Genomic DNA, 24,075 nt, shown 5'->3' on the forward strand with positions numbered 1-24,075 from the left:
TGGGTGCTCTCAGGTGGTGCAAGAGTGACACACACTGAGGCAGGAAGGCAAACTCTGCTGTTTATTCATGATATTACTTAGGGAAGGGAGAATCAACCACTACCAATGCAAAACCCCTTCGTGCATTTCCCAACAGCCAGGGCAGCAGTGACTCCTGTCCACAGCGGCTCTGCAGGGTGCAGCGAGGATGGCAGCATCTGCAATGGGATAGGAGAGGAGAGTCAGGGAGCGGGGCCATGCCTCACCACACTGTGTGTGTCCCCCCAGTCCTTCCCCCCCCTTGTCCTGCATGAAGTTCCCAGCAACATTTTGCTGCAGGACAGGTCACTCTTGTCATCCGTCCATGGCCATTTCCCCACTGCAGCAACCCTGTGTCTTACATCAGGCGTTGGCAGGAGAGACTCTGGGAAGCCGCTTGGCTGTGTGTGGTGGTGGCTTTATAAACCAGCGCCAGCATGCCCAGCTTACCAGAATATGCCCAGCTCCCTCCTCCGGTTGATGTCTCTCTTCATTTGGCAAACAGAGCACACGGGGCAGCACATGGTGACACAGAGGTCAGAGCAAATGGACCCCTGTTAGGAAGAAATTGGTTAGGGCTGTAGGCTTCCCAAAAGCCACATTTTGGCCAAGAAAAGGTTAATCACATTCCACATCGTGTGCCCTTTGTTTCCTGGCTGGCTGCAGCATCCTGAGTAGCAGAGACTAAAAACCAGGGCTGGTGAATCCCGACACTATGGAGAGGAAGGAGAGAGCCCTTTCTGCAGGGTGCAGATAGCTACTTGTCTTTCAGCTTCTGAGGTTAAGACTTGGGGGTAAAATGCACACAGAAAGAGACAATTTGGGCAAACTGGACTTGGCCCACTGCGGTTTGCACTGAGGATGGCACTAACTCCCGGTGGGAAGAAACTATTTCACATATGTACTGTATGCGAATGTCCACCTTTCTCCTGCATCTGATTATGGATGTTTATCTGTGCAACTGACTTAATCTATTCTTTAGTCTGCCCACAATTATCTCAAATCTTTCCCATCTTTCAAAGATTGGACATGGCATGGGGAAGCAGCAGCTGAGGCTCTGTGATTGGGAGCAGCTGAAGGCAGGACATGTGCCCCCTGTGAAGGGTGCTGGGAAGGAGCTGTGTCCGATTAACATGCATTGTTGGACACCAGGCCAGGGATCAGTGCAGCCAAGGGCATCCCAACCCCTGTCCTGTGCTCCCAGCATCATGGGGGATACAAAAGTGAAAAAAAGGGTGAGTGGAGAGCGCTGCTGCCCCATGCTCATCCCTGATGTGCAGAGAGAGGGGCCTCGGGGGCATCTCGTCTTTCAGCCTCGCAGCACAGTCGGGGGGCAGGTTAACCACTGACCGGGATGTTGTATCTGGTGCGGTAGAGGGTCCTCATGGCCACGCTGGTCCCGCACAGGCAGCACTCATTCATGTCCCCGGCCACTTGGCAGGCGAGACAGGGGAAGCAGAACATCCCACAGCAGCCTGGCAGGGGAGAAACGAAGCGGTGGGTGAGGCTCTGCCTGCCTGCCCGGCACCGCTGGCATCAGGGGAGGAACTGGGAACACCAGGCTACATGGCTGTAGCTATCGCACCACCGACCCGAGTGGCAGGGGTGAGAAAAGTGTCCTGAGAGGCCATGGGACCGACCGCAGCACGTCAGTGCCGACGGCTGGGAGACAGGACTGCCCGCGGCACTCACAGACGCTGCAGTCGGTGCAACAGTCCATCAGCCCTGTCTGCCACATGTTCCTTGGGGTAGTGGGCACGGCCATGACATACTGCGGCTGCACTGTCACGACGGATGGGGTGGCCATTCCTACTTGCTCTTCTGAAAGAGATGGGAGGGGAACGGGACAGTTAGTGAAAAAACTGCAGTCAGTCTGATCCCCCAGCTGAGCTGGCCGCCATTGCTCTTCAGCAGGCAGTCTTTCGCCCAGCCCCCTTGCTACCACTGGAGGTGATGAAGCATAACTGTATCTTACCTACATTTGTGTCTTTTCAAGGTTTTTGCATTTTCTGCCATTTTAGCCAGCCTTCAAAATAGCATCAGGCCATTGACATTCCCCACTCCACCCCAGAAAGGCTTCGCTACTGCTTAGACACAGTTCACCAATTTCCCTTGTGCCAAGCAGGGCTGGACAGTGAACCTTGGCTAAAGCCAGTGACTCGGGCATTTCAGTTGTTGAACTTGGCATATTTTACACAAGATCACTTTGGCATGGGTACAAAGCACACAGAAAGCAGCCATGGTCTTGCATTTCCTCATGATGAAGCTGGGCTCCATGCAAGAGAGATACTGTAGAAAACTAGTATCTTCAGTTTGTTATTGTAGAGAGCCAGAAAGGCAGAAACTCAACACTATGTCCCAAGTCTGAACCTCAGTTCTTGCTTTCCTGCAGTTAAGCAAGCAAGTAAACCTTGAAAACCAGTAAGCCTCAGGTCTAAAAATAAACCCCCAAAATCTCTGTGCTCCTAATTCTCCCAGCCAAGTAAAAGACAGCACAAAACATTCTCAGATAACAATTAAAAGCAAGTTTTGCCCTGAGGCCAAGTTCTTCTAGTTATGCACAAATAGAAGAAAGGAGAAGTTAAAAAAAAAAAAAAGATAAAGTGTCTGCTCTCATTTGTTGAGACTGTTCGCTACAAATCACTACAGTTGGGTTTTTTGTTTGTTTGGGTTTTTTTTTTCCTTTTCTTCTTAGAAATAGCAGCTTGGCAAAGGCAGAACCATGCTACTGCATGGTCAGGCTTATCCCCACACAGCTCCTGAGCTCATAAACCAGAACAGAAACTGAAATTAAGTCAGTGATGCTGGGGGGGGGCACCCTCCCTCTCCACCCTTTGGGGCAACGCTTGCTCCTTCAGAAATCCCACTCCTGGCTCCACCTGGCAGCACACACCAGCCTGCAAGCCCGGTGTGAATGCAGCCAGAGGCAGTATCAGGTATGTGTCCAGAGGGAAACTGTGAGTGTGTATCACCTCCAAGCACTTCCCTCTGCTGATCCACAGCAATACTACCAACACATGGTAAATCTCTGTACTTTCTACACTTTTACAAATGCACAGTATTCTGTATACAAGTGTTATTCACATACTTTCTTCTCTGTTAGCTGCAAATATTAATGAAGACATTGCAACATTAAGATGCTCTTGTCACCAATAGCACACCCCATTGAAAAGGACAGCAAATACACAAGGAGATGAAAGCTACTGATATCCAAGCTTCTGTCAGGACAGCAGCTACATCCAGCACATCCTCAGAACCAACCAGAAAACACATACAGCTAAGCAGCCTCACTAAGAGGAATTTAGTCTTGAGCATCAATGTAGAAAAGAGAGAGCCCTGTTTAAACAGAGCACAACATACCAGCCAGATTCCGTTAATGCAGTTATACAATTCTGGTAGCAGGAGAAAACAGCAAAGAAGAAGTAACCTCTCCATAATCCAGCTTTTGTGTATGGCTTTTTAAAAGCCTCCCCCCTTCCCCAAGTAGGATTTGACATATATTTTTCTTTAAATTATGTGCTGAGCAGGGAAAAAAAAAAAGAAAAACAACTCTCCTTTTGCACTATTATCCCACTCTTCCCAGGCTAACAAGTTTTTACTATTTTCATGCTGTAAGAGAACCAACCTTCTGGTGAGCAGCCTCTGTCAGTGCAGGCTTCCTTGCTGGCTGGGACCCTGTGCAGAGAGGCTCTGAGGAAGATGAAACTAAAGTTTCTCACTCTTGCAGGCTCTTATTGGCAGCCAGCAGTGAGCAAGTATAACAGTGGGAGGTAACTGGAGTGGGAGGTCAGGAGCTGTGCCCTGTTGGTATAGACTGCAGGCTTAACACACACAGAGCACTTTTTTTTTCTTTTTTCCCAGGATTAAATCACAGACTGCTATTAATCTTTTAAAACAATGGTTGCATGTATATTGTCTTATTCCCATAACTCTGTGTACATGTGGTTGTTGTTTGGGGGAGCACAGCTCTGAGTGATGTGTGTTCATTGGGATAGACATTTTTCCAACGTTTTTCCCCAAAGAAAAGACCAGACCTTCATTTATTCAGACAAGAATAAATGAAGAGCACCTCAGAGTGCTTCACTCTGAGCTTTTCCCTTTCCCCAAGGAAAAGGCTTCAGACGAAGGGGTTTTGCAGATCTGCTTGCTTTCACAACCAGACTTGGGCAATGGCGGGTGGGTAGTGTGGCAGCAAAATGGGGCCATCGCAGGGGCTCCTGGGTGGCCAAAACGTCCCTGCAGCACCCAGAACAGCCTCTGCCTCAGCCCGCTGATGCAGGGGGCAAAACAGGACACTCTCAGCCAAAGCCAGCAACAGCTAAACCCATCTGCATCAGGGGGTGGCTCCCTGTGGGTCAGCACCCTGTGCCCTGACACTGTGATGGGGGAAGCCCCAGCCCCAACTGTCGTCCTCCACTTTCATTCAACCCCAGATAAGGAGGGAGCAGGGCGTGATGGTACCTTTGCTTTTAATCCTCTCCTCCATCTGCAGCAAGTGTGCTCCCTGCTCCTTCGTAGGGATGCATTTGGGTTTTCATTTCTGAGGTAGTAAATACACCCCACGTGGAGGCTTTTTATAAAAATTAGGCTGGTTCCCTAAGTGCTTGTCACAATCCACATAGCCCAGCTATTGTAAAATTAGTTGAGTCCTTACCATACACGCATCCATTTCCCTCTATGAGATACTAATACTTCCTATTTCTTCACTAACATGCCCCAAATATTTAACGGCTCACATGCTGTGCAAGTCACTGACAGTTTTGGATGCACTTCCACATTTCGTAGAGAAGCTGTGACACCAGGACAGCAGTTTTTGTCTCCCAGCGTGATGCACAGAGTGTGCAGAGAACACAGAGTGGGTCTAGGCGGCTGCTTGCCCAGGAGCAACGCAAGTTCAAAGCATCGCACGTGAAGGGCTGATGGCGCATTCCCCTTCTCTCTCGCCATCAACAAGAACGGGGTGTCGCAGATGGAGTGATGCACTTCACTTGTAAGAGAGAGGTAAAAATACACTTTATTGATATAAAACAGTGAGTTAACAAGGTTCAATGGTAAATGCGACAGTGGTTTAACAAGATTTGATGGCAAGGTACACTTGATTATTTACTGCACAGAGGACAGGGTCAGACAAAACTGTCAGGGAGACCCTCCCATTGAGTCAGGAGGTTAAGAAAGGACCCCCTTGCTTTCTAAGCTCCTTCTCAGAGAGGAGTCTAGGTGCGGCTGGATCCAGTCCTAGTCCCAGACTTGGTCAACGGTTTATGTCTAAAGGATTATATATGTGCAATCAATCCTTTATATCACTTAGCTGAGATTTCAAAGTTTAGCATGCTATTAGTCACTTACTGAGGATCTGTTGCGGCAAGGAATCTCTCAGCCTCGAGGAGTAACCTTGAGACGTGTCCCTACTCATGGGGAGATCCTGCCATGCAGCCAGCTGCCGTGCAGGAGACCTCAAAGGGCTCTTGGGCTGCTCACTATTTGTGGGAGTGAGATGATTGACCCATAGTCATATTTGCATACTGACCACAGATTTTAGCTTCTTCACTGTTGTTAAGTGGGTGCATCGCACAGTAGCCTTTGGCTATTGTGTTGTTATCTGTCTCCTAAATCCACTTTGAGCCAGATGCAGCCATCACCACCAGACGAATCCGTTGCAACGGTTATCACTTGAGCAGGGTTACAGAAGATAAAGGTTAGGTGGTGGGGTTGGGAAGCACACCGTCACATGGGGAAAGGAGAAGTTCAGGTTAAACTGCAACTTACCAGCTTTGTCAACAGGCCGGGATTTATGGTGCATTAAGTGGAGCTTTTTACCAATAGTGCTGCTGAGATAACAGTGAACCATGCCCTGAAATGCTCTCCTTGGCTTCCAACAGCTCCAAAATTTAACCGCAGCTGTCCCTGCTTTAAGATGGGGCTGCCTGGCTGACCCCTGGCTGGATCGTACAGGTTTTTTTTTCTAAAACATTGCAAGGGGCTGTGGAAATTGAGGTCTGCAAAAAGTTGTAGTTCAGCAGATGCTTTCTAGAAGAGGAGATATCTGACATCCCACTGGCTGGCTAGACTAGGCTCATGCAAAATGCCAGCTAGCCTAGGAGTCTGCTGGGGAGGGAGGGAAATGGGAAGCTGAAATGCACAGTCAGTATGGGAGATAACACATTAACAAAGCAGCTCATCAGCACCATTTTAAGGATTTTAGGACAGTCTGTCCTCTATTCAGAGCTAGGGTGACGCTGACTGCCTGAGCAACCAGGCCTTGCAAGTGCTTTTCTTCTGCAGAAAAGCAGTCCACTTCTACCTGCAATCCTGGTGCATCAAAGTGTAACTGCCCTTTGTCACCCTGGGAAAACACCACCGTAAACACCTGCCTCAGCTCATTCCCTTCACTCGGCGTTTAAGTTGAACAAAAAAACCTCTGCAAAAATCTCACCAGTGAAATCAAAACACGAACTCCTGAAACTCGCAGCAAGAGCATGACCCTGGCTCAGCACCAGCCAGGAGCGCCCACTGCCTCCCGTCGCAGCTGCTGTGGTTTCCGGCTGGAGCTCACCACGGGACCTGACCGGCGCTCTGTCGATGGCTGGCGGCTGCAGTCCCTTTCACGTGCGGCTTCTCTGGGTCCATGAAGTGGCATTGCGGGAAGACGGGCAGTCGGCTGCAAAGCACCCCTCTCTTAGCCACAGCAAGACAACAAAGAGCAAAACGTCTCAACATCTAGGAAGAAAGGAAATGTGCTAACAAAACCAAACCTGTTATGCCTTTTTCCACATGGTAAGAATAAAATATTATTTCCAAGCAGACAATGGAAAAATTCAGCTGAAATTACTATTCACCAATTTAACGTGTATTACAGTAAATGCAATTTTGATAAAGATTCAGGAGTACAGATTAAAAAAACTCCCTGAACATATTTTTGCTTTCTCTGCAAAGAACAAAGTATAAATTATGCGGTCTACCATTGTATTTTATAGAGAACTGGCAACCAGAAACTAGTTTATTCCATTTTACGCCAATGCCATCCACATGCAAACATTCCCATTTGTTCTCCATATCATTTGAAACAACTCCATCATGCAACTTAAAACACTACCACAAATGAGCAAAGTCACCTTCCCCAGTATGCTGCCTCGTGCTCCTAGTTACACAAACCTTGGCATCTCGAGTGGCGAGAAGTGGGTTTGTTTAGAGGGTCCGCTGTAAGCCCACTGGTGTGCAGGTCGGTGGGGCTGCCTGGCAGAGGAGGGTGCCTGGGGGCCTCTCTCCAAAGCTCTGGTCTCACGAGCCCTTTCAAGAGGCAGAGTAACAACCTCAGCATTTCAACAGGGTTTTGTTTCAGACACGAAGGGCTTCTGTATCCGAAACTGGTTTTTTTCCCAGATGTCTCAGCTGGTTCAATGGAAGAGCACCTCTCCGCCAAACCTTTCCTCCTTCCCACAACTTGGAATGACTCAGGTGAAAGGAAAATCCCTGCAACTATAAAAGCCGGAGGAGAAAGGAGGTGACCAAGTGCTAGGGGAAATTTTCACAGCCCTTAGAAATATGGCTAAGGATCAGGTTCACCTCTCACCAAAACCGAAGCAACTGCAGTTGGTACAAGGAGAGGGCTGTTTCCTGCCCACACCTGCATGTCCCTCATCCCTCCCATGCCAGGGACACCGCACGCAGTGGAGTGGGTCTGCTCAGCTGGCTGATCAGACAGAAAATGGCGCTGGGGTTATGGCTGGGGGGGTGAATTGCCACCTGGGCAAACTACCTGAACCCTTCATGCTGCAGACACCCAAACACGAGATCCAGTGCACAGTGGGGAGCTCATAGCTGGGGCCACGGCTGTCACCTGCTTTGCAGCAGCTCACAGCCACAGTGCATCAGGCCGAAAGGAAAGTAGTAGGAGAAGTGGTTTCACATCCATCTGTGGTCACATACTGGCTTAGCTAAAGGTTTGTCACAAGGTGCCTGGCTGAGCTTATTCATCCAGTGCTCGTTGTCTGATATTTCTCACCATCCTTTCAGTGGTGCCACTCTTCCTCCAGGTCACTCAGATTTACAGGACAACGCCATCTGGGAATCAAACTTCATCTCAGAAGCTCACGAGGTAAAAACCAACTAAGGTAAAAATCAACAATCAAATCAACCCCCTTGTAACAGACTAGTCCAACTCATTCATTTTGTAATCTGCTACTTCATTAATTCCCTAACTCGCAAATTCACCAACCCACACCCATGCACAAGCAGAAGAGCTACCAGAGGGTGCGGGTCCTCCTGTACCCATCCCTGTCCCCATGCAGTGGTGGGAAGCAGGAGAACCTCAGTCCGGCTGCTCTTGGGCCGGCTCTGGAGGCTTTTTTGGGTAAGCTGACCTGTGTCTACCTTCCAGCTTGGACATGTGCTCTGTGCCATTTCTATGGCCTCCCAAGAGTTTTATCCCAAGCTGCCAGCTGCTGCCACCATGCTGCAGGGGACGATGGACTTTACCTTCTCCTGTCCTTTGTGTCCGGCACACACGATGCCCTTGCTTTAACCTGACAGTGCTGCTCCCAGCGTACATGAGGAGCAGCACATTAGCCCAACACCTGAGCAGGAGCTGAGTGAACAGCCACACGTGATGCATCATGAAGTTAATCCAAAATTAACCATGGTATTGGCAGAATGACATTCAACACACTTTGCAACAGAATTTGACATGTGACAAGTACTTTTTAAATGTATTGACGTTACTTAGTAGAGTAAGTTGTACTGTTGATTAAAAAGGGCCTTTACTACTGTCATGGTTTAACCCCAGCCAGCAACCAAGTCCCACACAGCTGCTCGCTCACTCCCCCATGGTGGGAAGGGGGAGACAACTGGAAGGGTAAAAGTGAGAAAACTCGTGGGTTGATATAAAGACAGTTTAATAGGTAAAGCAAAAGCCGCGCACGCAAGCAAAGCAAAACAAGGAATTCATTCACTAATTCGCATGGGCAGGCAGGTGTTCAGCCATCTCCAGGAAAGCAGGGCTCCATCACATGTAATGGTTACTTGGGAAGACAAACACCATCACTCTGAACGTCCCCTGCCTTCTTCTTCTTCCCCAACTTTATATGCTGAGCATGATGTCATATGGTATGGAACAGCCCTTTGGTCAGTTGGGGTCAGCTGTCCCAGCTGTGTCCCCTCCCAACTTCTTGTGCACCCCCAGCCTACTCACTGGTGGGGTGGTAAGAAGCAGGAAAAGGCCTTGACTCTGTGTAAGCACTGCTCAGCAGTAACTAAAACATCCCTGTGTTAGCAACACTGTTTTCAGCACAAATCCAAAACTGGAGACTTCCCAGCCCCTCTGTCTGACAGATATAGTCAGTGCAACACCTTTTCCAGTGAGCTGTCAAATCTTTCATTTCTTGCATTACTGCATCCACTGTGTGGTGTCATGCACATGGAAGTGTGTGAGGGGGAAGCATCATGCCAACACTAAGCAAATAAATTCTTTAAGGTCTCTTTCAACCAATGCTTAAATAAAGCACAACAGTAATGCAGGTATTGCCAAAAAACACATTATAGTGTACGTAAAGTCTATGCTTTCCTTCATTTTTCTCTCAAGTACTTTTATTTCCGTTTATATATTTCCTGAAATAGTGGTTAATAGTATGACAGCATTTGGGGGAAAACAAGCTCTGATGAAGCTGGAAAATCTGTTTCACAGATATTTGGCCATGCTACAGGATGAGAGCCAACACAAAATGCACACAGCTCTTTCTATTAAGCAGCCACTTAACACTGTTGAAGTTTCTCCTCAAAACAGTCCCCTCATGCTACGCATGTGGTGTTGCCTGCAGGGTTAACTTGGAGATAAAATTATTTCCTTTCAATATACTTTTCATTCAGAGCTGAACAATACTTTGATGCCAGTCCAGGAAAAAAAACAAGGTACTGTGGAATCAGCATGCAGTTACTTCCCCCCCGCCCCCTCCAGCTTGTTACAGGCTTGGTTCTGTTCTTTATGCAGTTGAAGCAACATATTTTATATTAGATATTTCTCTTTGTTACTCTATCTGACATAGCCAAGAAGCTCTGCAATTTGGAAGAATTGTGTTCTGCTGGTGTAAACATTCATGGGTGGGTTTTGGTTTTTGTTTTATTTTTCATTAGGACAGGGATTTCCGCTCACTCTTCCAGGAATCAAAGCTGTATTTTTAAAAGTTTTGAACTTGGTATTTGAATACTGGTTTTTGTTGTTAATTTTAGTTTGGTTTTTTAATTGTATTAGATATCTTCCTGCTTAGCTCAGACAAAACCACATGCACAGCTACCTGGCTGGGGGTAGGAAGGGGTGGTACAGGAAAAGTGCTGTAAAACCAATGAGGTTTTTTGCAATTTCCTTTGTAATTCTGGTACTGTATCTAGCACACACTGTGTTAAAATTTGCTCTGGCCTTTTGCCTCCGTCACAAACTACAGGGAGGCACTGAAACTCACCTCTCCAGTATGCCAGGAGCCTTCAACTAGTACTGAAACTTCACATTATCCACGGCCAGTTAACATCCACATTTTTTCTTGTCAGTTTTCTTTTGAAGCTTGAACAGATCTTCTCTCCTGGTATTTGCACTGTGATGCATTTAGAAACAAATTAATGGCCCTTTCCCTGCTTTTGCCAAAAGGGAAAAAAAAGAAGCGCCCACAAAATACATTCTCCTGCTTCTGTTTACCACACCAGTCCTTCATCACAATGGTTGTGCTTTCAGTGTCCTCCTCGAATACTTTGATACTGGCTAACCACAATGACATGCTGGTACAGGCGATGGGTTACCTTAACTTTCAGCCTGCTTTTTAGTGACTTCAGTCACTATCAGATCAAATCAGTGCTGATCTTTCCACATGCTGACACACCTTTCTGACTTTGAGTCGAGCTCCGTTTGTTCCCAGGTCATGCTACCAGAGGCTGGCGCTACGGCCGACATACGGACCTGGGGACCCCCCACAGCCAGAGTGCCTTCCAGCCACGCTGGCTAGCCCATGTCCTCCGGCCCACGGTCTTTGCACACCACAGATCCTGAGCTAGGTGCCTGCAGCGCATACTTTCCTGAAATTAGAGGGAGGGAAAAATATGACCCCTTTGCATTAACGATACCATATTTACCAAGAAATAAATTAATAGCAAAATCCAGGCACAATTCGCCTTGGATGACCCTATGGCGAGCCCCCCCCCCCGGCAAAGGTGAATGTGAAAGCTCCCGTGTCCCAAGCGGGCTTCTGAGTCAAAGACCCAGCCCTGCCACGGCTGCTGATGCCTTGGCAACCCCTCCCCGTATCCCCGCAGGAACTAGCACCCCTACCTACATACAGCTACTCCTCGACAAAGAGCTGGTGTTGCTTTGATACACCTTTCTACAAAGTACAATGGGAGCACACAAAGGCAAGCGTTTGTGGTGGTTACAGAGCTTTCTGTTTCGCTGAGCAACTGCCAGTGTTTCACATTTGCCTTTGCAAGGCACATTTGACCTTCCTGCTGCCTCCAAAAGCATTTGTTATCTCAACGTCCTGTGGAGGAACATTTGGAAAAAGAAGGGGAGGAGAAATGCAACATTTGACACTGAAGGAGAAACTTCCAGAGGACACTGTTTATTTGTGCAAAAGCACACTAGCTCATAACGAAGCTACTGCTTAGAGATAGGCGTATTTGAGAATTTTTTAACAGACTGTATCTAAATACAGCGGAGCGTGTCTTCGTGAAGATTTGGAATAGAATAGCTTGGGAATGGAAGGAGAAGAGAAGATATGCACGTGCCAGCAGATACAAACAGGGTTTTAGCCAGGAAGTAGTTCAGCCTTTGTCTCTTTTGCATGTAAAAAGTTATTTCTTATTTCTGTGTATTAATCATAAAATGCTGAGGCAAATAACACTCTCAGTATTATAGCCTAGAACCTAAACCTATCTTCATTTTTCAGGCAATGAACCTAAAATATAGCTATGGCTTATCTTTGTAAAATGCATTTAGAGATGAATTTGGAAAATCCCCACAGAAAACATGCAATGATTTTCAAGTTTAGGACACGAGGACTGTTTCGAAACCTGAATTTTTACTCTATTTAGCTACACCTTCTTCTTCCTCTCATTACAAGATAAACACTTGCTCGTGAAAAGTTGTCATCAAAGGACACCAGTAGGTTCAAAGGCACTACAAAATGTGAGCTATTCCCAAATCTAAGCTACTTAAAGACACTTTAATATGTTAAAAACAGATGAGTAACTTTTGCCACAACCTCTCTAAGGTAATATTACAAGTATTAAGGAAGTGATCCATACTAATTACATCACAAGGCTTTTTTATTACTAGTAAATGTCTTATAACCAAAGGTCAACACGAAGTTGGATGCATCCGATTCTCCCTCTACAAAATGCACTTTTGTCACATAATTGTTCAGAAACTTATTATTCTTCATTTTTAAACTGCTTTTCTTCAACTTAGTACTTCCTCCACCCCAAAATTATAAACCCTATTTAAGAACAATTTCTGTGTAAGGTCCAAGGAAGCCCTAAAAGCAGTTACGCTTCCTAACATTTTCACATTATTTTCTTATATGCAGTCAGGCTGAAAAATCTACTCTTTCTAATTTGCTCAAAATATATTTGACGTCACTTGTTTAAATAGTAAAAGAAAAAACAACTTTACAAAATGTACATTAAAAAGAAGTGTTCAGAACCCACAGAAGTCTGTTCCAGCCCCAAAAAGGATCTTCTGTGACCAAAGCCATTGATTCATTATATGCTTTCTCATTCTCCCCCAACAGGAATTTCTTCACCTGTTCACCATCATCGGTAATGCAAAACTACAGTTAGCAAACCCTGAATGCATGGCTCTCGACTGCAATGTCGCTCAGACATACCGGTTTAAATAACCTTAAAATATGATACCCATCTTCAGAGCTAGAGCAGTACACAGCCTTACTTTTGGTGCGACTGCACGCGTTGTGCCCCACCACTCAAGGAGCAGAGCAGATATCAGGAAAGGTTGTTGGAATACCATAATGAGTTTGGCAACCAACCGCTCTGCATCACTGAACCACAGCCCCACACGCAGGCATACACAAAGCCACCTGTGGAGAAAAGCACGCTTGCATTGCCTACCAGTATGTAAACTGAGGTAAACTCCAGGCAAGCTAGAACAAGGTAAACTCCAGGTAAACTAGAACAGGCATGTCTGTTGCTTCTTCCACAGAAATTAATTCCAGAACATGCCATACAAGCTCCTTAACACCATGAGTCGAACAAAAGGTTAACTACCGTGCAAATCATGTAACTGAGAGAGCATAAACCAGTTGAAAATGTGAATGGTTTGGAGCAATGTAATTGTTAGCCTGCAGTTGCTATTTTTATTGTTTATAGGCATCCTCCTATAAACAAGTTCTTCCTGTAAGACTACATTTAAAACCAGTAGGCATAAGTCAAAATGAACAGAATTAAAAAAAAAAAATTAAAAATGAGGATAACTTTGCATGATGAATTTGTATAGGGTCAACCACCAGTCATGCACACTTGGCAATAGCTCTGGGCCGCTCTGTTTTTGTTTTAAGTCAGTAGTCTGTGTTCATATCATTCTTGATAAACGAACTCAGCTCACTCTGTGCAGGCAACTTTGCAGAAGCCTGTTTTTTTCACATGAAAAGGAACCACTGCCAGCAATCACAGCAAGAACAAAAGGTAATTGTAAATACACTACTGACTTCTTATTCTGGACCTCATGCACTCACAGAGTGCTGACTGCTTCTAGACATCTCAGGATAAAAATTGTTATTGCAATTCTTTCACGCAACAAGCTTCAACTCAAACTGAAAATTATTCATGTAATAAATCAGAACACCAAACATGTACAGCCAGATTTTATTTACATCCTGAAATCACTTTGCATCTTCCCACGTGCTGTCACTAAGAGACATCTGTTTTGTATAAAATCTTGGGCTCACAGTCTTCAGAGCTTGAGAGAAGTTTGCTTGTACTACATAGGATCAGCAGAGCAGCTTCACTTGTTGAAACTTCTGTGGAGGTTGAAGTCATTTAAGGATAATAAAAACTTACATTGTAGGATAATCTCATTTGCATGTTTTTAGAAACAAGAATGTTTTCACCAGCTTTTACAAATGAACAGTATAAAGCAGGTATACTTATGTTAGAAGTGTTTTCCTTCTTACAGTACTTACATTTTAGCTAGACAAATCAGTATGTCAGTATCAGTATTTATAGTAATTTCAACTACCTGTTTTCTAAAGGCTCTTCTACATTTTTTGAGTCTTTTCGCTTCAACAGATTTCCAAGCACAATCCCTATGAAAAGCAGAACTCCTACAGTACGATTTGAAGCAAATTTCTTCCAACAGTCTTCGGGTTTGTCTATGTCCAAAGTGTAAATCTGCAAAAGCACAGTATAATATTCTACCATTATTATTCTATAGACTCATAAATATTTGACACATCACAAAAAGACACAAAGAGGTCTGTAACTTCAAAAACTGAATCTCAAATGCTAAAGTCTACCCTTACCTCCACAAGAAACAGGAACACTCTATGCTCACAAAGGATTTTTTGCATAACTGGCATCTATGTTTACAGATTTATTCAACATACAGCAGAAAAGTCAAGGATCACATATGAACACGATTCCCGGACCCTCTCAGTGAAGGACTGTATAAACAGCCTGGATACTGGTGTGTCCGGTTTGATATTTAAAAATGTAAAAATATCTGGGCATGTAAATAAGTATTTTTGAGATTTTGCTCAGTAGGTAGCCACCTAATTCTTCAATGGGAACTTTAAATAAAAATAAACCCCCCAAACCTGCCTGCCCCTTTAAATCTCTGCTGCAAGGTATTGCTCTGTGTTTCAGTAGAGACAAGACACTGGGGAGCCAGCAGTGAACCAGGCTAACTAGAATGCACAGGAAGTGCCCGGCCCTGCCTAGTCACACAGGGCTGGTTTAGTCCAGTTGCTCTTAGCCATGCCTGTTCAACTCTCTTGCAAAAAAGAACCAGGACACCTGCAACAACAGCAAGGCTTGCCCAGCTTGGCAAGCTGCTGTGAGTCACAACTAAAGGTGAAAAAAACCCACTCAATGCAGCAAGAGCAAAGTTACTGAAAAATATTGCCAGAAACAAAACCTGGTGCAAAAGCCTTGAGAAGGATGACAAGAGGAAATGTTAAGCAAAACAAGTAAAAAGATTAACAGAAAAGTAGCACCCAAAACCTCAAACCTTGCAAATTCAGCCTCTGAAGAAGTCAAAACAGAACATATGCAACTAAAAGAAGTGAAACCTTCTCTGGGAAACCCGTTCCTCTGCCATTTGTGGCTGTACAGAGGTGACAGGGCTGGGTCCTGATCAAATAATCTGAAATGTTGTCCACAAGCTTCTAAGACATGATGTTATCCACACCCTTGAAAACCTGTCAGCCCCTCGAGCACAGGGAACTGAAACCACGGAACTGACAAATAAAACCCAACAGCAGCCAAGCCACGAGATATACCTTCAGAAACGCAAAGCAAATAAAAGATGTTATTTTTCTATCAGTGAACGTCTTGAGTGGGATAGAAATTTGACATCTTCATGACCCAAATTCCTCTCTCAGGCGCAAATTCAATGAATTAAGGAAAACCTACCCCTCATGTGGCTTACTCAGCTTTCTAAACTCAGTTAAGCACACATTCAGAAATCTTGATAAGATTCAGAATTGTGATAAGCATAAGAATGTTTAGGCAGAACTAATATTAAAATAATCACTCAAAAAGAAGCTACTCTGTGGTACACAGAACAATGCTGCTCTTGTGACTTTGGCAATCTACAGAATTGTTGTGCACTCTTCACCACTTACATTCAATAGGTCTGCCTTCTCACTTATAAAAACCCTCCCTGCAGGAAAGTAATTTCCATTTGTGCCAAAACTGCAATGTAAAGCCTCTCTGACAACTCAAACTGTAAATGATTATGCAGTGGAACGTAGTATTCTTTCCCTCATAGATTTTCAAGCACAATTGCTATGAAAAGTAGTGGCTCACAAGTACCAGACTACATCATCACGAGAATTCTCTTACTTGGAGGTATGTTTAATATCCATCACCTGCATAAGCTCCCCCCGTTAAAGCGTAACGTAAGTCTAATGGGCTTTAAAAAATTTCATGCTAACCACAGACTTAACTTCTCAGACTGTCGATGGTTTTACTACTTGCAATGCACAAACCTCTTTGCTATCACTCACCTATCAAGACCAGCAATTAATTGTCATATAGACTGACTTGTCACTACAAGACTGGGCCACACAGTTGTTAGGATTCAGAAAGAACAGGGTAACAAGATCCTATCTGCTTCCTCTACTGACAAAGCTAATTTATTTCTTTCTGTTATTCATTAAAATTTCTAAGCTAATACAACTACAAGACTGAACTGGATTGTTCTCTGCTATACAAAGAACTGTGAATTAGAACTGTCAATTGCCATAAAATTATAATATTAACATCTGCTACTGGCAGTAGTGAACAAGCCACAGAAAATTTTGTTATACTGTCAGATCTCAGACTGAAGCTCTAGACCACAGTACAGAATAATTATTTAGGTGTAAAATTAACCATCTCTGAGAGACAGAACATGCAACATCCATTTTCATACAGCTACTGTACAGCATATTATATATAAAAAAAAGCATGCGTGTGTCCTTGATACTGTAGACCATATAATCTTTTAAAGTAAGCGAACAATCATAATATACATCAATTGCAGTCTCAGATCATATGTGCCAGACATAGCAAGAGCTGTATTAGAACACTAAAAACTGCACAATCTTGCAGGCTATTGAGGTGGATCTAGCTACAGCTGCTACTGGAAGTGGGAAGAAAACCGTTCCCTTGAGATCACAGCTTAATGTGAGGTGTTATTTTGGTTAGGAACAGATTGAAAACCAGTGCTCTACCACCTGTGGACCACTGGAGGTTTTGTCAAACAAAAGGTCTGCAAAAGGTACTTAAGAGAAGCAAGCTTATTGTCAGAAGACTTCAGTTCTCTTTAGAGAAATTGGGTTTTTTTTAGGTAGTTGGTGAATTGATGGGGGTTGAAAAGCACTCTGATTTCTTATCAAGAACTTCCACATGGAAAAAGTATAAATAAATCCATCAAACCTGGTGTGCTAGGTGAGCCCCTATGGCAGCCACAGCTGAGTAATACGGGAATGTCTGGTTACAATTCATTCCTGTCATGCACAAACTCAGGAGCATTGCAAGGCTGAAGCCACTGAGCCACTGCTTTGTATCCTCCTTGAACTGTAATGCTGTTGACTTCACACCGATAATGATGTCGTCCCTCTTATCCTAGAATGAAGGATGAATTAGCAAAAAATCCACAATCCAACTGCCACTTCATAATGAAAATAAAAAGGGGGGCCTTGCTTAAATTTCCAACGCTTCTTATTAGGAACCCAATTTGTAGGTCCCTACATTCAAATTTAAACTAGAATGTTGGTCCTTAGAGCTGCTTTAGCAGCCAAGAGCTAATACCAATGTCAAAGTTATTCACACAATGTGTGCATTATACTTCCAGCTTTCTACCCAGTATGTAAAACATTTGCAAACAGCAATAAAAGGTCTAAGGGCTAGGGTTTCTTTGGTGCTGTTTTAGCTCAGCTGAGGCTAAAGAACTGCAACAGGTTAGTACTGCTGTTTGACAACAAAGTTGTAAATTAGACACACAAACATACACAGATATCTAAAATTCCCCACTGTTACTCTACCTGATGTGCGTAAATGGTATCATATACCAGCGTCCACATTATTCCAGCTAAGTACAAGGGCAAACACACAGACCACTCACATGACCCTTTGATGGCAGACCAGCCAAGAAGGGCTCCCCAATTAAATGTAAGTCCTAAAAACATAAAGAGAGTAAAAAAAAAGAAAAAAAGTTACAAGAATGCCAGGAGCAATCTAAATTACATGTATGGAATTCAATATTATTTGTTTGAGTGTATATCATATCAGCAGCTTTTTGTACAATACTGGCATCTCTATTTTTCTACCACTTATTTTCAGTCAGGTAATAAATACAAGTAATTTGACATTAAATACTCTGGACATACAAGGAGAAATATGTATAGCCATGCATTTTTCCCCAATTTAAATTTGACTTCATTAGCATAGGGAAACATTTGCACAGAACTATTCCAGTGTGCTCAAACAACGTGTCTAAAGTTAAAACACTTAGATGTCAGTATAACAAAAGATGTCAGTATAACTGACTGCAAAAGAGCACAGAGCAGCCAACTACAGTATGTCAAGGCTGAAAATGACAATTTGGGTTGAAAAAGGTGAAGGCAGCTGGAATGTGAAGACCAAGATACAAAGATATGTTTTAGTAGCTCAACCTGAAATACAAGCACCATCAGTTTCTGCACAGGAGTTATTTTAGAGGCTGAAGACTGAAATGCAGGACAAATGCATGTTTAAGAAAGGTTTTGAGATAACCCCGAAACTAAAGCTGATTCTCAAATAACAAATACTTATTTTCTCCCTCCCTTTCTCCCTCCCCTCACTCCGTCAAAATAAAGAACTGATTTTTAACAAAAAAAACCCCAAACCCAAACATTAACTCTTATATGTGTTATAAATTGTTTAAGAAGCTTCTGGCACAACAGAACTTTGTCTATAAGGTATTTTTATTTTAATATGAAGTTATAAAAAAACAGATTGCTGAAGTTCAATTACTAATTTGTGAAACACCCCAAAAACTACATCTGAAATAAAACCAGTAAAAATATTTCCAGCTCACCCAAAACTAACTGTGGCCAATATGTTATTCTCTTCATCAGAGGGTAGGTGATCACAAGAGACAAAGAGGCTGCTCCCAGAATGATACTGTAAAAAGTACCAAGAGGTTTATTGTTTGGCAGTCCAAAGATCACAAGATATAGTGCAGCATTACAGGAGCTGTACATAGTACTGAACTAATTCTTTTACTTTCAAATACAATTCCACGACTAATAACCTTCTCCCTCTGCCCCCAAAACCTTTTCTGCTGAAAATCTCTGTGCTTAACTCTGGACCTGGAATCAGATTTTAAAAAACAAAAGATAACTTATACATCACCTATAGTAATTCAGACACAGAAGCACACAAAGCGCCAAGCTAAGCTGTCCCCCAAGAAAAATGAAGGACTGAAACGTGGAGATATATCCAGCTGCCAGGGGCCTACTTGCTGTCCTTGCAACCTAAAAATGTAAAGAATAATGTTAATACCAAATCCAACATAACACATTCCAATGTACCTTAAAACTAAAAGTCACACCATTGGCACATAAGCGGAAAAATAAACAGAAACAGGCCACAGAATGTATGAGACAGGGTTCCTTCAATAATACAAGCCTAGCATATTATCACAGACACGAGCTGTATTTCTAAGCAGCAGCACTTACAATAGAAGCATGCAGGCTTTAAAAACCAGAGCAGAAATAAAATGCCACTAATGTGCAATGAGGCTGATTAGAAACACTGTAGACATCTTGTATATGAACTTTATTACCTTAGGAGAAAAAAATCAGACTTAAGTTGTGAGCCAACTATCCCAATTTTGAGCAGCACTTCTGTGCTTAAACGCTTTAAAGTGATTACCATGTAAAGTATCGTAAAGATGCAGGGCTCCTCTAGCCCTAATGGTCATTAACATAACCATTGTTAATAACAGTGAAAGGACAACTAATTTAGTACTAATAGGGATACAATAGAGTTTAGAAACTCTGTCTGGAACAAGAAATCATACAAGGCAAGCTGAAGGAAGAAACAAATACCAGAAAAAAAGTTAAACTGAAATGTATGGTGAGTTACTTGCCGAAGGTGACCATTGCTAAAAACCAAACCAAACCAAACCAAAAGCTTAGCATGTTGAGGAAAATGGTGTGAAGTCTATTCTAAGAGGTTCAAAAGCCAACTTTTTACAGAATACTATGTATGTATAAATTGTTCTGCATGTGCTTTAATAATGTGAATTTAAATAAACTCTTTTAGTTTGTTCTCCCTCCCCCAATCAGATTATGTTAAACGTCAAATACTGCTTTTGCAGTTTAAACATGCACTTAACATATTTGTGACCAATTCCACTGCACATTGTAACCAAACATGGGACATTTAAAGAAAAGAAAACATTCACCAAATAACCAGTAGCATAAAATCTGAAACCCAAACCACCATCACCACCAAGTCAACATCCTGCTACGAGCTGGCCTCTATTGCACTTGTTTTGAAGATATCCTTTTAAGGTATGTAAGAAAGAGCTGTGATGGGAATTTTTAGAACTTTACATCTAACCATATCACATTAATGCATAAATGAATTCATTATATTGAAAATTCCATCTTACTAATCACACATCCCACCCTGTCAAATATTTTTAGCATATGTAGTTGTTAATAACCTCCAAACCCTAAACCATCCAAAGCTGCCACAAAACTTGTACTGATTCATTGACTTCCCAACAGCACAAATACAACACTGCTGTAAGAACTACTTCACATATCAGATTGGCTCATTATCCTGTCTCTTGCCAGCGCCAAAACCCAAAACCAGAGGAACAATATAGGAACAGAAAGCAGGACAAGCCAACAGTGACGCATCACCAGGATCACTCCATCCAAGCCGGCACCTGTGCACATTGCAACATCTGACACTGGGCACTGCCTTTTGCTTATTTCCCTCTTCTGAACAAAAGGGAGATGAAAAATACAACATAATAGAAGAGGATTAGCTCAGGGTTGGGCATGATACTCTTAACAGCCATTCTCACTAAGAAATTAACAATACTCAAGGAAACACTGCTCCTGAAAATTAAAAAAAAAAATAGGTTCTTGGGTAGATCATAACTAGCAAGTGTAGCAAAAAAGTGTTATTTGTTTTGTTCTGTCATGCAAAATGAAGCTGAAAAATAAACTTATTCAAGTACTACCTACAGCTGACGACAACATATATTTTATCTTACACAGAGGTAAGTACTCTAGAAGACTTATAACAGTCTTAGACAGAGAAATGTTATACAAAATAAAATGATTTCTACTATTCTAGGAGGAAACCTAGACAAATTAATTGCACGCATCTCAGATAGAAACATGGAGGAATTTCTGAACCTGGAGCCCCATGCCTGCACTCAGCAAGGAATCACTGGTGATGCTGGAGATGAGCGGACATGTACTTGGGTTAATTAACCAGCAATTAACTTCCCTAGGTCTTTGCAAGCCCAGGGGGGTTTCCACCTTTTTGTCATAGTCGCGATCCCACATGTCATTGATCGTGCAGCCGGCCCCGCGCATGAGCACCGCTCCGACGCCGAACAGGGACAGCATGTGCCAGTCCGGGAGGCAGCCCGGCTCGGCCGCCAAGCCGATGCTCCAGGTGCACGGCAGGTACAGCAGCCACGTCCCTGAGGGAAGACAAAATCCGCGGGTGGGGTGAGGGGGCAAACGAGGAGCGGGGGGCCCGCGGGGCAGGACGGCAGTTCGCTGCTGAGTAACGGCATTGCCGAGCAGACACGCGCTTCCTTGGCAAAACTCCCTGCCCGGAAGAGGGCGCCTGTGGCCGGGGAGGTGTGCTACGGCCACCGGCACAGGCCCCCCCCTCCCCGCCACACCGCCGCTCCCCGGCCGCCCGTCACCATGCCGCGTCACCATGGCTACCGCGTCGCCACGCCTACGGCGCCGCCACGCCCCGCTCACCAGCGGGCTGGTGCAGCCGCATGAGGCGCAGGTAGGGCTGCAGCGGGCCCGGCGCGGCGCGCACCAGCTCGGCCGCCGAAAAGCTGAGCGGCCGCGGGGGTCCCGGCGGCGCGGAGGGGCGGCGCAGCGGCGGGGCGGCGGCGGCGGCGGCGAGGGGCAGGCGGGCGGCGCGGAGGCCGGGGGCGCCCCGACAGAGCCGCGCCAGGAGGGCCGCCATCTTGCCGCCCCGCTTCCGGCGTGGCCGTGTCACGCGGCGCCGCGCATGCGCAGCGCCCCCGTTCTCCCTGGCCGAGGGAGGGCGGCCGGGGCTAAGGCGGGCCGGGGCTGGGCTTCCCCGCCTTCGGGTCCCCGGGGCGGGGGTGTCGCCGCCCCTTGCCCGGCTGGCGAGTGCCACCTGGGGCGTCACTCCCGGGAATCGAAATTGCGGGTCAGGCCGGGCGGAGCCCGCCCTGGCGGCGCTGGAGCAGTCGTTTCCGCGTAGGCCGCGGGGCCCGGCCGGTATCGGCAGGAATCGGCCTGCCGTGGTCCTGGCAGAGGTACGGAGGACGGCAGCCAAGTCTCCTGGCACAGGGTGTGAGGGAGGCTGGAGCTTCGCCTGCCATCGGCTTCGAGCAGTGAATGCTGACAGAGCACCCGAGGGGGGCCGGTGGCAAAACAACAGGATGCACAGATTTAGTAACTTTTGTAATCTGTTACTGTTACTGTACCTCAGCACCTCACTAGAAGTATGTGTGCTGGTTTTACTACTAAATTCTTCAAGGTCTTCCATGCTATTTGTTGAAATCCCATAGGTGACTGTATATCATCAAACATCTCATCGGGACATACATGTTCATGCATCAGCATATGTCTCATCTCCCAAACCTTTCCAGGCTGTAGTTAATAAAAATTTCTGATTTCATATATGGCCTTTGGATCTCTGTCCTCATTCACTGAGTGCTCCCACCATCTTATGTGAGTTACTGCATAAACTGGGGGGGGGGGGGAGGGGGGCGGGAGCTTTGGACAGAGCCATAAAAACTTTGTCCTGCGTGGCATGATTTCAGGGATAAAATGTCCCCAGATTTGCTGCTGAAAGATTTCTTGGAGAATTCAGTGTCCCTGTAGTGTATAACTTCTGTCTCATTCCACACTTCCTTCAGCTTGAACGACTGACACACTGACAGAAACCAAGGGAAACGATTTTGAACTTTCAGTTTCCAAAAATGTTGACTACCAGGAGGAAGTAAAAAGCTAATGTGATGGAGAAGTTACTGTCACATTTTTCCATTTGGTGTTTTAATGAGCAGTACTCCACAGCAGTACAACGATTTGCACAGGACCATAAAAACAGTTGCTCAGCTCTGAGGAAGTGTAACATTTTTTTGTGGCCTTGGCTCTCTTTCATGCTGACGAGGTCAGTCGTCGTGGGCTTTATTCAGATATGGACGAGTGCCCGAGGCGTGTTTGAACAGTGCATCCTGGAGGGCAGCAAGGAAGTCCCGGCAACGCGTCCCCGCAGCCTTTCTGCCTGCTGTGTCTGTATGAACTCCAGTACTCCAATTTTCACTGGGTGGGTTCTCTTGTGCAGACGCTGTGGGCCGGGTTTTTTTTATGATGTGTGATGTGGTGAGCAAACCCTGGACCATCTGCAGACAATTTTTAAGGAGCTCATGAAAGTAAAGCAGAAAAGCAAACTTAGTGTCAGTAGATTTATATTCATTGTAAGGTGGCCTGGCCCCTCACTGAAAAAAAGTCTAGGGAATAACACATTTCAGACCTTGAAAAATCACCAAAAGGTATTAAGGCCCCACTGTCTTGTTTGACTCAAATCTGAGTTGGGTGTCAAATTGCCCCTGATTCTAAGGAGATTATCAGCTTCCGTATCTTCACATACATTAGATTATTCCCTGTACAAAGGTCTCATGATGCAACCTACTCCACCTTCCAGGAACTGATTTACAGTAAATCCAAGGTGAGTAATCCAAGCTCCAGAGTCAAAAATGCAAAAGTAAATTGGAACGTGTGCAAGATACAATCATTGTTCCTGGTCTCAGATAAGTGTGTGTGTGTATATATATATATATAGACATTCAGGGTTGAGACCCCAAGGTTTACAACATTTACAGAGGAAAAAAAGACCTTGAGATAAGGTGCCTGTGGGGCAGGTGTTGCTGCTGCAGACGGGTCCTGCAAGGGCGATGTTTGCCTCTGGTTCTGACTGTACCTGTCTTGGTGTGCTGGGATCCAGCATCTTGTTTCCTATGCTCCTCTCCCTCCTGCTTTGTTTGTACAGAGCTAACAGTAGCTATCAGCTTAATGTACAACTTCGTAAAGAGAAGTCATCTGTGTGAGTTTAGAGCTTTTTAAGTTGAAT

At 44.8% G+C, this 24,075-nt stretch overlaps 2 protein-coding genes and 1 long non-coding RNA gene across 4 annotated transcripts; all 3 read right to left on the reverse strand.

Moving 5' to 3' along the window:
* Window positions 1-60: 60 nt before the first annotated feature.
* Window positions 61-3,705, reverse strand: LOC140652048 (placenta-specific gene 8 protein-like). Of its 2 annotated transcripts, XM_072862326.1 has the most exons (5): window positions 3,644-3,705; window positions 1,711-1,839; window positions 1,369-1,493; window positions 469-572; window positions 61-197 (listed from the first exon to the last, which is right to left on the reverse strand). In XM_072862326.1, coding segments are annotated over exons 2-5 (345 nt in total). In that variant the 5' UTR covers window positions 1,826-1,839; window positions 3,644-3,705; the 3' UTR covers window positions 61-196. The 2 variants fall into 2 exon arrangements, with proteins under 2 accessions (XP_072718427.1, XP_072718426.1); XM_072862325.1 differs by lacking the exon at window positions 61-197 and having other exon boundaries at window positions 465-572.
* Window positions 3,706-7,311: 3,606 nt separating this feature from the next.
* Window positions 7,312-10,496, reverse strand: LOC140651987 (uncharacterized). Its single transcript, XR_012042618.1, has 3 exons — window positions 10,470-10,496; window positions 8,021-8,079; window positions 7,312-7,494 (listed from the first exon to the last, which is right to left on the reverse strand). It is a non-coding gene; the product is annotated as an uncharacterized lncRNA (long non-coding RNA).
* Window positions 10,497-13,856: 3,360 nt separating this feature from the next.
* Window positions 13,857-21,979, reverse strand: COQ2 (coenzyme Q2, polyprenyltransferase). The gene is made up of 8 exons (XM_072863028.1): window positions 21,720-21,979; window positions 21,261-21,427; window positions 19,108-19,229; window positions 18,791-18,876; window positions 17,757-17,890; window positions 17,149-17,337; window positions 14,246-14,397; window positions 13,857-14,027 (listed from the first exon to the last, which is right to left on the reverse strand). Exons 1-8 carry the CDS (start codon window positions 21,934-21,936, stop codon window positions 14,012-14,014), a joined length of 1,083 nt encoding a protein of 360 aa, XP_072719129.1. The 5' UTR covers window positions 21,937-21,979; the 3' UTR covers window positions 13,857-14,011.
* Between the last annotated feature and the right edge of the window lie 2,096 nt (window positions 21,980-24,075).

The sequence above is a fragment of the Ciconia boyciana genome, chromosome 5 (genome assembly GCF_034638445.1).
Source record: "Ciconia boyciana chromosome 5, ASM3463844v1, whole genome shotgun sequence".
Lineage (NCBI taxonomy): Eukaryota > Metazoa > Chordata > Aves > Ciconiiformes > Ciconiidae > Ciconia > Ciconia boyciana.